This window comes from Anarrhichthys ocellatus, unplaced genomic scaffold, assembly GCF_004355925.1.
Source record: "Anarrhichthys ocellatus isolate YVR2014 unplaced genomic scaffold, GSC_Weel_1.0 scaffold12, whole genome shotgun sequence".
Classification (NCBI taxonomy): Eukaryota; Metazoa; Chordata; class Actinopteri; order Perciformes; family Anarhichadidae; genus Anarrhichthys; species Anarrhichthys ocellatus.
In genome coordinates, this window is record NW_022280042.1 from 3,843,332 (window position 1) to 3,857,051 (window position 13,720).

The 13,720-nt window shown below is 41.3% G+C and overlaps 1 protein-coding gene across 7 annotated transcripts in view; it reads right to left on the bottom strand.

Moving 5' to 3' along the window:
- Positions 1-714: 714 nt before the first annotated feature.
- The window catches only part of ncam2 (neural cell adhesion molecule 2), a 253,163-nt gene continuing 240,157 nt past the window's right edge, over positions 715-13,720 (bottom strand). For 2 of the 7 annotated variants that reach the window (XM_031851778.1, XM_031851776.1), the window contains exons 16-17: positions 11,422-11,626; positions 715-3,430 (exon numbers count right to left, since the gene is read on the bottom strand). In XM_031851778.1, the coding sequence (XP_031707638.1) occupies positions 3,316-3,430; positions 11,422-11,626 (320 nt within the window). In that variant the 3' untranslated portion in view covers positions 715-3,315. Of the gene's footprint in view, positions 3,431-7,623; positions 7,682-11,311; positions 11,346-11,421; positions 11,630-13,720 lie in introns of all 7 variants that reach the window. The other 5 variants (XM_031851777.1, XM_031851773.1, XM_031851779.1 and 2 more) reach the window with 4 other exon arrangements.

Here is a 13,720-nt window from a genome sequence, read left to right on the forward strand (position 1 = left end):
AAAGGTTATTTAAAACAAAAAAGTCGTACAATTCAAGCATATTTTGAGCTTAAAAAGGCAATACCTCTTCATCCCTTGTTTTTATTTTTATTTTTTTTCATGGATGCATGTAATCAATTATTATTTTTCTCTTGGAGTGAGCACCATCTGATGTTTGTTGTTCCTTCTGTGCATTGTACACTGTACCTGAATACCATGTGCACCAACACTACATACAGCTGAAAAATGGACAAAGAAAGCAACTGTCTGAAAATGCATGTTATGTTGTTGAAAACTAAATAAAAAGTGAGTTCAAAAAAAAAAAAAGGCAATACCAGTATTTTACACGAGGCTACAATGACATGTTTTTCTTCTAAAAGTTCAAACCTAAATAATGATTCTGATTGTGTGTGGAAGCAGATCAACTGCCCTTTATGGGAGTTACAAGCAACATTATCCCTCCAAAATGTACCACTATCTATCTATCTTTATGCTAAGCTCAGCTAAGTGGCTGCTGGCTTTAGCATCACATTGTCCCAAATATCTATTTTTTCATCTACTGCATCACTCTACTAAAATGTTAAAGCATCATCTTAAGGTACTTTTGAACAAAATAAAGTAAAATACCTTTGAAAGCTGCTCAAAAATTCTTGTGTGATCCTTCTGCACACCCACAAAACAAGCTGGAGAGCCACTGAAAAGGCAGAAATGAAACAATGAATGGCAACGTCTCACTCTCTTCTACCAGGACATGTTTATTTACAGCTGCAAATGACAGGAGTCACAAGTGTTCCACAGGTACGTACAGAGAGACATCAATAGTTCCCACGTCCTGCACAAAGCACACTCAGCAGGGACAGTCCAAGGGACAAGGGAGCATGGGGACAAAGAGGACACACACTGTACACTGAGCTCAAGCACACCTGTTTTACCCCCTACAGAAAAAGGACAGAGGCATGGAGGAGGAGGAGACAGAGAGGACAAGAGGGGGAGAAGGAGAGGATAAGAAGGGCAGAGGTTGTGTATTTAGACTCATATTCAAATACAAAATAACATGTACAAATCGTATAGCCTCCAGGCACTGTGCTCCCATATTTACAGTCATCGTAACAGGCAGCGGAACCACTCCATGGTTGGACCATCCATTTGAGATATGCAGGTACAAGGGCTCACTGGGGGAAAACAAAGCCGGTGCTATGAGGTCTGAGATAAAAACGAATGATAGGGAATGGTGGCGAGGGGGGGGGGCAGGGGCGGCTGCAGGTGGGGCTCGCAGACAAATGCGTGGACTGCTGCAGCCTGGGGAATTAATCACTGTCGAGAACTACATAATCAGTTTGTACCTATCAGAGCGCACTCTGAAACTCAGGGTGAGAGCTCTCACCAACTCAAAGAGGAACACACTCACAGCACTCGGACATTCATACTTGGCACGTGGTCACCCATAACGTACTGAATAAGACTCGCAGAGCTGCATCATGAGACTGAAAAGTGTACTCAATATTACACTTTGTATCTAATATAAATAGATAATTAAGCTAACAAATAAATTACAACAAAATAAATGGCAGAATAGCTTAAGATTGAATCTTAAATTTCAGGTATTATTTCAAATTGTGAGACTGTTATTGTGAAATATCTAGATTGACTTACAGTATGTGCAGATACATTCAACAGACATACATGCAACCTGATGACAATATTCACTCACTCATGCATGTATGCACACACACACACACACACACACACACACACACACACACACACACACACGCTGCATTAAAACCAGATTTCTGCAGCCCATCACTCCAGAGTTACAGCTTCAACCTGACATCTAGTCGCACTAGGTAGTTACACACGTCTGTTTCTGTCCAGTGCTGTCGACTACAATCCACAATCCTAAGACTGCATTTCCCAGAATTCACAGCACCACGATAAAAACTCAATCTTCCGACACATTCTGTGGCGAAAAAAAGCAGCACGATCAAAAATCATCTGAAGGTCTCCACTGCTACAGCGGCATTGGGCCACAAGGGGGGAGGAAAAAAGAGAGAAGGCACACTAATGCCGTAATTACCGTCTCCATTGAAACACCGTGAAATAGCCTTAGGGCATGGATTTTCTTGAGGGAAAGCAAATGACTAGAAAAAGCAGTATTACACCATCACCGAACTTTGGACTAAAACACAACAGAAGAAGAAAAAAAACAAAAGAAAAAAGACCTAACAGCTTTAGCTTTAGCAGCCAAAAAAGCCAAGCCTCTTGCATTTTGAAAAAAGACACATCCTTTAGGGTATATTTACATAAAAGCTCTGTAAAATATTCTTTTTTTTTTCACCTATGTACAACACATGACAACATCAGAGAGAATAGCAATCAGACCAGGAAACCAAACAAGGTTTTGAGAAAAACAAATGCATCAGAGGCCGATCTGAGACCACGATGAATAAAGAAAGGTAACATTAAAAACATACATGATACACATATTGATTTATTTCTCATCAGCAGACCTTAACTCGGTTGGTCCCATGCCTTGAGTCCCACTATTCACATAGCAACAATTACATGACACCACTCAGGGCATTTGTGGCCTTTAACACATCTAGTTTTTTCATTACTCAAGCTGCACACCACAGCGCACATCAGCATAATGCAGTTTGAACACAGATGAATAAAACATACTTATGCACATACTGTTAGAGAATGAGCGTCAACAATATTTAGAGTTAATATAAAAGAAGTCACTAACAATGGCATCAATGCACATGTGTGGTATTATGCTGTATACTTCCTGCAACACAAACCATGATCCACAGTAGCCCTCCAGAAAGCATTATTCATCAAAATATCAAATCCCTCTTCATAATGAATCAACAAATCCTGTTTGTTACAATTTTTATATCTTGAAATGTTAGCGGGAGCGAATGCCTCTCGCTCTCCTGAAGCAACACAACTGAAGTCAGCTAGCTTGAAGCGGCAATGCTTCAGTCCGAGTGGGGGCTGATGTATCATTATATAACTGCACGAAAGTCCGATGTAGGTTGTAAATCAAAAGTTATGAACCAAAGTGGGACAAAAAAAATAAAGAAAATACAATCATTGATCAACAAGAGCCTTCCACTAATGCCATGTTTGTTAAGAACATGATACATTTATCACTCTGGGTGTCTAAAAGGTTGACCCTTTCTCTCTATTTTCTCCCTATTATTTGTATGTACACATGCCTGTCACTGGGGCATTGTTATAAACAGATGTGGTATTTTCCAGTGCTGTGGTTTCTCTGGGTTTTGGTCTCGTGATCCGAATGTTCTATTGGTGGCGAGGCGACCCTTTTTTTTAGGCTTTGCTGATGAAGGGCTTTGTGTGGATGCTGTTGTCACTGTGCACTTTGATTTCAATCATATCCGGCTTGAGAGACTCTTTTCCATTTTCTTCCTTCAGCGGGAGCTTCCTGTGGTGGGAAAAAAGCAAAGAAAGAAAAACCAGAAAATTATTTGAGATTTGCACATCATTGCTGGGTAATTACAGGAACTCAAAGCACACATACAATTAATGTGAACAGGCACAGAATGGTGAGTGACCACCTAGAGGATGTTTTTGGATGAAGCAGGCACATACAATAAATTTAAGGTTGTTTTCTTGAAATATCTTCGTAATGAAAAATTGTTATTTCATATTCCAGGTATTCCTCAAAAAACATGTTTTTGATATAATGCCATTTACATTTTCAACTTACCTTTTATACATTTTAAGAAATTGTAGTTTTTGTATTACTACCCCAAGCTTCCATAAGTGGGTCAAAAATGACGCATGCATTTTCTATGGAATCCAATGGGAACCTTTGATTCTTATCAACTGTGGCTGTCAGGAATAAATTAACTGTGGACCACACAGACTATATCAGAAGTGTCACCCCTCAGGAAGATTATTTTACACAGCAAGAGCTGATACGTGTAAGTATTATCTTCATATAATATTGTGTGTGTCTTTCATGACTGTTATTATTATTTATCAACAAATTAGCCTACTTTATAACTAGCTAGCTAACTAAGATAGCTAACATTACTATATGTATTGTGTGTGTGCGTGTGTCATTCATGATTGTTGTGCGAAAGAGTATGTTATTATTATTTATCAACAAATTAGCCTACTTTATAACTAGCTAACACTAGCTAGCTAACTAAGTTAGCTAACATTACACACATACACACAGACAGACACACAGACACACACAATGTATGTTCACATTTTTCTATTGCTGTTCTGGATAATTTTCTTTTTCAAAAATGTTAAAAAGTGAAAAATAAAGATATTTCAAACATGAAATCATTCTTGTGTGGTCCTAAATATAATACTAAATATTATACAAGTGATTACTCTTAACCAAAATGACAAAAATGGCATAAAAACACATTGATTCTACTATCATGTCATTTTTGACCCACTTATGGAAGAGTGTAGGGTCTAGTCACTCTTAATGGTCTTGCTTTAGAGCCCACCAGTAATCACCTTTCAGACCTTTCGGTGCTTGAATGAGTTGCCCCCTTTGGGATTAATCAAGCTGAATGAAATTGAAGTGAAAAGGCAGCAGGGATATTAAATATAAAAGCCTCTACAGGGATGCACACAGACCTAAAGAAACACATTATTCATGTTCATGCTTCACTTTGACCTGGATGGCTGGACACCACATCGATGCATAGATATCTGCTGGCTGAGGAAAATGCTGTGCATGAAAAGTCACGACCAAACATGACTTGGCAGCCATTTTTGCTAGATTCTCTGGGCAAAGAAAGATCCTGGGGGGCGATCGCGGTCTTGGTTAAATACTGAAAAAGTAAATGCTGACTATAAGCACCAAGTATAGGGCTTGCTTAATTTAAATATATTAGGGCAGGTCCATTATATTTTGAGGTTATTATATAATTCTGTAGCTCCAGACTTCATTCACAAAACAATCATTTCACCTCACATACAGCCCCACTTCAAAGAATCTAAACTAACCCTTTCAGTTATTTCCAAAGTTGGCACAGCTGATGTTGACGAGCTTACTTTTGGTAACCTACATCACTGCTTTTTGCTAAACGGCTGGGTTGGTGTTTCCTTTTGAAAAAATCGGAAAAAAACACGTGTTGACGACTCAACCTTTAATCACATCTTAAATCTTTTTCTAGCCTTATCCAAAGTGTTTTTGCAGCCTAAACCTAAACACACGTGAGACGCAGACCACCCATAAAGTCCCAGGAGTACTGATCCGACTCCGGGTCTCCAGTATAAGAGAGCTGCTCCACAACATTTGATCAAAATGACCCTTTCAGAACATCACCACTGGCTTTCCTTTGTCCTGGTTTGTCACTGTTCTCTTAGCGTGGCCCATTGCCGTTACCTTTTGAGTGTTGCACTCTCATTTTTCTGCCTGTGTCGACCTGAATAACATCACCCCAGAGCTGGCACATCTCCCATTTGCTTTTGATTCATTTTGAGGGAATAAGAAAAAAAAAAAGAGATAAAATATACATTGGTGTGTTATTAAGCACAAGCCATTTGATTGGCTGGCTGCCTCTTCTCAGGTATCATGTTCTTCTCATCTAGTTTCCAGTAATTCAGCAGGAGGACATCACAGCTTTATCTTGATGATAATATGGCCACAAGATGAAAAGCTAACCAGGATGAATTTCTAGTGATATGATGTACAAGAGCTTTTATCTGCATTTGGTACAAAAAACAAATTTATCCTATGGCAGTTAATACAGAGAGTGGGTAAAAGTCAGATAGGAATAATACAGTGGCATAGTGTGACAATTTCTAACATTTACTAGAGCTTGGTACGAGGCATTCCTATTGTAACACTCATACTGTATTTGGACATTTAAGGCCCATAATTAGACAGCAGGTATTTAAAAAAGCTATATAAATCCTCCTTCTATGCTATTACATGTGGCTTATTGTTGTTTGAATGCTTTATCTACATAGTTGTAATATTTGATGCATTTATAGCAGGACACACATTTAAAATAATTGATCAGCAAAGAGTCAGTTGTATTTGCTGCAGCCACTAAAACACTGAAGCCTACGAATAAAACAAACACTTTTTGACAAACCAACAGGGACACATTCGTAGTGAAAATATCAACCGTACATGCACCAGTGTGAAATGAAAAGTTGTCTATCTTTTGTCGTTTCAATTTGGAAATAAAGCCCTGTGCTGAATTTCCAGCTAGGGACGTGTTGAGGCAATATGTCGCCCAGCAGAAGCTTGCTCCTATGGCTTAACAACAAAAGACACAGACAACAATAAACATTGAAAGGGCAAAATATGAAGGTATTGAGTTTCAGCCCCTTTCTGCCCATCAAAGCTTCAAAATCCGGTCTTCTACGGTGCATCTTTTGGGAAGGTTTAACACGGGGAATCAATAAGGAACTGGATATACCTCTTCACTGCCCCTCATTTCCAGTGTTTTTCTGATTCCGTCAGGAGATTTGGAGCAAGGGATTGTATCACGAGCAGAGAAAGCCGATGTAGACTTAAGAAGATCTGTATCAGGCGACCAGCAGGCCGCTATTAGCACACTTTAGCTGAGGGCTACTCATTTCCTGAGTTCACAGGGTTGTCCTGCTTCTCATTTCCAACTCCTGTGAATCATTCAGGACTTGTTCGTCACCTTGCTCGAAGAAGCATAAACCATCAATCCGTCGATGCCGCTTGACTCGAGGTTCTGCTCCATCTCCTCTCTTAGCCATAAAATAGAGAATAATTTGCATTTTCAAGGTTTCATGTGCTCTGACAGAGAACAAACTCAAAATATTTAACTGGGTCGCAGAAAATACGAGATCAAATGTCTTTGGATGTTTCATATATTAATCCATGAGTGGAATTTAAAACTTCCCTCATTTGAGGTTTGACTCTGGCAATGTAATATTCAACTTCAATTGCATTTAATCAAATATTAGATAGGAATTAGTTAGTAACGCATAAAATGTATGTGATGGAGCTTTAAATAAAGTATTTATACCTGAATTTAAAGCCCCAATGTTGCCCGAGTGTCAATGATTTCACAATATTGGATTTTTTACGAAATAAACAGTGAATAGTCAATTTCAAAAGGCACAAACTCATCCCCCAAATAGTCATGCTAGATGCTTGCCAACGCCAAGGGGTCATGAATGTAGAGATCATGAATGTAAAACAGTAGCCCTGCGTGATACTGAACTGTAATAAGCCCAAATATTTCAGCTGGCCAGAGGGGGGTTCCCCTTTGGCTGATTGGTGGATGGTAAAGTTGCTGCACAGAGGAACCAATTTCATGTCCCATTAGCTTCATGCAAACCCAGATTGGTTTTCTCAACATATGGGAAGGTCTTGCCGCCTGATGTTTCCTCTCTCTTGAGTGTGGATGCCAAATCAAGGACACCGCTAATACATTCAGTGAACCAACATATCAACATATTTTTTCATTAAAAAGTTGATACGCTGGGGAATTAACTGCTGACGCATCAGTAAATTTGAACGCAACACACTCTGCTGCCCCCTGTGTGATATTTTACTCCTCTGTTTCACTGAACATGACACATTCCCATCTCATCAAAAGTAACACTCAATATCGACTGGAAGACATGTGATGTTTGATCCCCTGCGTTTCTTACACTCTGGTTTGTTAGGTTCAGTCGTATCCCCACAGGCAGTGTCACTTTGCATGCAGACCTATGGAGAATGACAAAATGTAATAATTAAATTGTAGGTGATGGCAGAGATTTTTCTAGCTTATTATAAATTCATGATATGTGTTGTATTAGATAGTGATTCCACTCATCAAAAACACTGATTCACAAACTAATGGCAAGAAAAATATTCAGATTCATAGAGAAGGGCAGATGGAAGACACGTCAACTACACAGCTCATATTGCACCAAACACAACAGAGACCGCAAGAAACGCCATCAAAAAGACAGACACTCGAAACATCGAACATTGAAAGGACCGCCTAGAGTGGGGAGCACCAGAGGAGCCACTGTAACAAAGCCTTAAATATCTGCGTTACTGACAGTACTCAGCTTCACTAGCATCTGGCTCCTCTCGACAGTTGGTCCTCTCTGTAGTTGTGTGTTTGAGTAAACAGTTGTTTACACACTGAGTTCCTCTCTTTATTCGTTTCATACCACATATTGTTAGTGGACAGAAAATGAATCCAGCACTGTATAAATAATAAAGTTATCATATCGCAACCCAATTGATGTATTAGCATGCAGTGTTTGGCACAGAAAAAGAAAGTTATTTATTTCCCCATGTCTATCGCTGCAGGATACAGGAACCTTAACTATAAGCTATCCTCCTGTCATTTCCTGCCATGAGTCATCAGAGTATGAAGACACTCCGTCAGTGAGCGTCTCTTCCTCTTCTAACCTTTGACGCCTTAGGAAACGGCAAACTGTTCACTGACGTCAGCACACACCTCTCCTGCATCGCCAGAACATGTAAACTGTCACTGTGTCGTTATACGGTATCATATTGTGTCAATATATGGACAGACTTCAGAATCTGGATTAAAAAAGCAATTTAAAGCATTCAACATGAACCTTTTGTGACCCGATAGTTGAACATCAGAACTATTCCAACAATACCAAATGCAGTTCTGTATTCGAGTCTAGACTGAACTTCTGTGTGACGCTGGCCCTCAGGGGCTTGGGAGGTGAGTGAAGGGCCAGACTGGTGCGCAAATCTAATCCTGGATCACTGACAGGATGGGACTGGATTTGCCACTGAAACTATCACCATCAGTGAATATGAAGAAAAATGCCTCGAGACAGAGCTGACAAAAAGTGGGAGCAGAACCAGAATTATAGACAATGAGACTTGCAAAGACTTGAAAGTAAAAAAGTAGATTTTCGGCCACTTTTCGGCGTAGGTCTTAAAGGGATTTTTTGAACAGCAGACTTGGAGTCAGATCCGCTGCACAAACCACTGTTCTTTTTCATCTGCCCACTGGACCCACTGACAGGAACTTACACTTAACGCTCAAAAAACTGGAAGTGAGGATTGACTTTTGAAGACAATTGGGCCACTGTTAACACCTTTCAACTTTTTTTATGAGACATTACAAAGCCCAGCGTGTCCCGGCTGATCTTTTCCGCTGATGGTCCGCTAGTCAGCTCTGGCTCAGAGTTAAAACCGCACTGCGAGGGCACTTGGCCGCTCCCTGCTAGGCTTCAGCACCACATCGAGGTGCGAAACCAGGCGGAGGAAGACCGACAGTGTCCTCGTCGACCCAGAAACCCGTGTTTTAAAAGTTTGTCAGAGCCGCACCACCTGTCACCTCCGGATTTCCAGCCCACACACTTACACACACAAAGACTTCTCAGCTCACACCAACACAAACAGCCTCTAATCTGTGCCACTTATCACCCTCATGCTATTCATCACTGTGTACACTCGTATCGATATCATTGATATTGCTGCGGAGCGTTTGCTGGTCTTTGCAACTTATTACCACTAAGTATCTTCAGACTGGCACTATTGGCATCTGGCAAACTCAGTAGGAGGATCGGAGCGTTCTATTATCTCAAGCGACATCTCATTATGCACACTTCATCTCAGTGCTATCGATGTTTAGATGGTTACAGCGATACTTCATTCCTCCCACACTAGCTCAAAGAACAATTCTATAAATTATGAAACAAATTTCTATGCCGATGAAGAGCATTGCAACAGCGTTACAATACAGACTAACAGGACGACAAGTCTCCGCATAGCTAGTTAGGTTTTAACAAGTATTTGCATGTTCTGAAATGTGCATAAAGTCACATGTAATCCCTCATTGCACTGACTATGGATAAGTGCCTCATACGACCCCATTTAAAAACATCCAAACTATGCCCTTTAAGGTCAGTTAAGTCGATACCCCTGATGATGTCATTGGGGTTATCTCTGTATGAGCTTAGAATTTAAATTCATAACAGAGAACCTGAGTTATAAACTGTTGTATGATTTAAAATATGTAGGGATTAAGCTGTCAGGCAGGTCCTAAATAACAGATTGCATGATGGGAAATGTAGGATGCCGTGTATCTGGACCTTGCTGGAGATAAAAGGTTGGATATCTCAGCCTCTGCTGCAGTGAGTAGGACCACTCTTGTTTACATTTGCCTTATTTTATGTGCAATCCTACATTTCTGGAGTATCCCTTCAATTCTTTTATACATTTGTTATTTTTTAAAGTATAATTTTATCTTTTACAATGTGTTTGTTTTGCACTTTGTCTCGATGCTTTGAATGTTTCATGTAAAGCACTTTGCACCGCCTTGTCTCTGAAACGAGACATATAAATAAACTTGCCTCGCCTCAATTTGGTAAACAAAATGTTATTCCAACAATCGTCATCCAAATGCCCCGTGAACTCATGTTAAAGCATGAGTCAGCATGTATCTGCATCTCAGCAACAACGCTGCTGGAGAAAAATCATCAACCAAATGAATAAACTCTGATAATCAGACCCAGATTGTAAAAATAATACATATTTTACCTTTGACCATTTTGCACCGTTCTGCTGCAATTTATGTGGCGATCAGTGCCGTGCTGTATGTCTGTGAGTCTGCTTTGTATTTGTGATGCGACTGCGCTAAACTACCAAGTCTAATATAGCCATAAAGAAGCTGTAGTAGCAACGTGCAGCCTGTAAATGCCTGTGTGAGTTGCCGCTACAGTACCCGCTCTAACATAAAGCTGAAGCACATTCATGCTGTCTGGGCAGGCAGGCAGCCACCCAGCCCTCCAGCACGAAGAGCTTAGTGACTCAGCAGAAGTCAAATGCACCCCCTTCCTCCTCTTCTCTTTCTCTGTGCCCTCTCTCTGCATCCCAGACACTGGCTTGGCACACTGACAATGTTAACACACAAATGGCAGAGCCTGAGGCCAATGAATCAGACTCTGTGGGCGCAATCTCGCGAAACCTTGGTTTGCCTTGCACCCTGCATTAAATAACACCGAGTCTAAATCTAAAACTCTTTTGTACTATGAATTTCATGGGGGTAGGCTTTCAAATTGCATGCTGCCTGATGAGAGAGAAAGAAAAGGTAAAGTATGCGTTTGCTCTTCTTGGACATGCAGTGTGCATGAGACGTTTGTGGGTCACTTATAGACTATTACATGCATGAACTACACAAATATACAGAGATACAAACAGGAAGCATTACCATGCACATAAAGTTAAGATTAAATACATGCACGTCATGAATGTACACACAATGCATGCAAGCGGGACTCTCCCAAGGTGAACTCACTGCACAGACATGTATGAGACGCACTGATGTTAGTGAATAAGACATAATTAAAAACATACTGTGGTTGAAAAGGTGGTTGGGCGGCTCTTGTACCTACACAGTAGATGGTACAAATAAGTCTCCTTTTCTAAAAAAATAAATAATAATAATATAAGAAACACAAACTCACAGGTAGGCGGCCTTGCCCTCTTCTATATCTTTGCCCTTGCCGCTCGTGGTGGTTTTCTTGCTGCACAGCGTGCGCGTGATGCACATCAGCAGGCCGCAGTGACGCAGGAAGAAGCAGCTGACATCCACCAGCACGAGGAGCAGCAGCAGCGCTCCCAGGCCCAGGCACACCACCATCCCCAGCCCCAGGCCGCTGAACAGGGATTCTGCTGAGGCAGTGAAACACACACGCAGACACACACAACACACAACAAGGGGAAAACACTGTTAGCAATTTTGGTTCATATACTAAGATGCACACAGAAGTTGGGGGTCAGGTGTAGTGCGGCATGACTGGAGCTGGTGGATATTCAACGTCTCACTCAAGGACGTGACCTCAGGTTGGATGCCTGCAGAGACGACGCCTGACCTCGAGCTGAAGGCGAGCCTCCTCGCCTCGCCTCCTCGCCTCGCCTCCTCGCCTCGCCTCCCTCTACATCCATACATGGAGGGGGAGAGCTCACTCACCCCGACAAAACTTTTTGCTGTTGTTACTTTCAAAACCACTCGAAGGTCAATGAAATCCTCCGCAGTCAGTTGGAGGGTTTCCAACATCTAGATAAGTCCTAATCCACAACGCCGGGACTCCACACAATCCTCAGTGGACCATCTTGATTATTTGCGTGAATCCACCAAATCTTCTCCAAAACAAAGGCGTTTCAGCCTTACAGACGTTTTGTATATGCAGTCAATGGAAAGAAAGTTTCCAAGACTTACATAAATGATTAAAGGAGATCTACAGCGCACTGAAACAGGTGGAATAGGCTTTACTTGGTGCTTTATTTGTATTATCAGAAGCTCTGCAGCTTCCAACTTTAATCTTTTGACAAAACCACATTATGAGCATTTTCGAGGCCTGAAACTACGGAACAAAACACTGTATTTACCCTCAAACCCCTGCATCTTCCTTCTCCGTCATGAGTAAACACCTCTGGTTTCCACAGGTGCAGAAGTTGTGTGGACTATTCAGCTATATATTGAACCACATTGCAGCTCAAAGTAGCAAGCGTCAGCATTACCATACTGATGCTTCAGCTCTGTGTCCACTGGGCGCCCCCTTGATTCCGTAGCTTGCAGCACTAAACAGATTCACGTGGGAGGCAAAGTAAGAAAAGTTGAAATGCGTTCTCTCGGAGCGGTCAGCCCTCAAAAACACACTGAGCTCTCAGCTCGGTCGGGAACAAGCAGCAGAGGCCCGCATTCAATTGAAAGTAATGAGAAAATGAAGGCAGTGCAGCAAAGAGGGGCTCCCAGTGGGCACAGCTGAATGGAGTCGTGCCCTTAAGTGATCCTGGGGTTGAGCAAACTGAGCATCCACTGTAGCATCGCTGCTGACAGCTGGAGGTCAGACCTTGCCAGGAGTAATCAGCGACGCAAGAGTGAGTGTGAATGAACTTTGCTGCTTAAGAAGGCTCTTATATGGGTGTTCAGTAGCCTGTGAGTTAAAAGGAGGATCAGACATTGATATGAAGGTGCAAGTGCCCAGAGACGGCCGGAGCAGTGAAGTCTAACACCTCCCAGTTAAAAAAAGACCCCTAATGTGTGGCAAAGCAGTGAGCTGAATACAGAAGATGTTGTCCCACGTACATTCAAGCCTGAATATTGTATGATTCACTTCAATTCGTCAAGACTCTGTTTTATGGTTATTCGTTTACTTTGGAGACGAGAGAAAAACAAAGTCTTCCTCAAGAACTCAAGGTAACACAGGAGGAGGAGGAGTTATTGATATCCAGATGGTCATTTAGAGGGTGAAGCATTCCTTTAATGCACTTCCATTCAATTTAGAAGAGTTGCCAGAGACGGATTCAAAAAAAACAGGTCAAAATGTGTGCAGAAGCCAAGATAGCCTGACTTTTAGTCACTTGTATGGATACATTTCCCATAATGCAGCTCAACAGTCTTTCATTTGACTGGATCTGTCTCGGAAATATCCAATGTCTCAGTTTATCAATGAAAGCTTTGTGTTAAAAAATACATCATATGAGATATTACAAGTGTTTGATCTTCCCGTGTAGAATCAGTTGAGTGTCCCTTCAGGATTATAATCTACAAACATGTAAATCTGTCATTTAGCATTTGGACAGTGGCACAAGTATTTACGTGTTTTCTATGGTTTCATGCTGTCTGATCCAGCACATTGGACTCTCAATGAAACAACGGCAATGAAAAATCCTTAAATTAAAACCCACAGCTACAGTTTCATTTCAAATCCAGTGTGCTGGAGCACTGAGCCAAAACAACACATTCCCAAAGACTCTGTG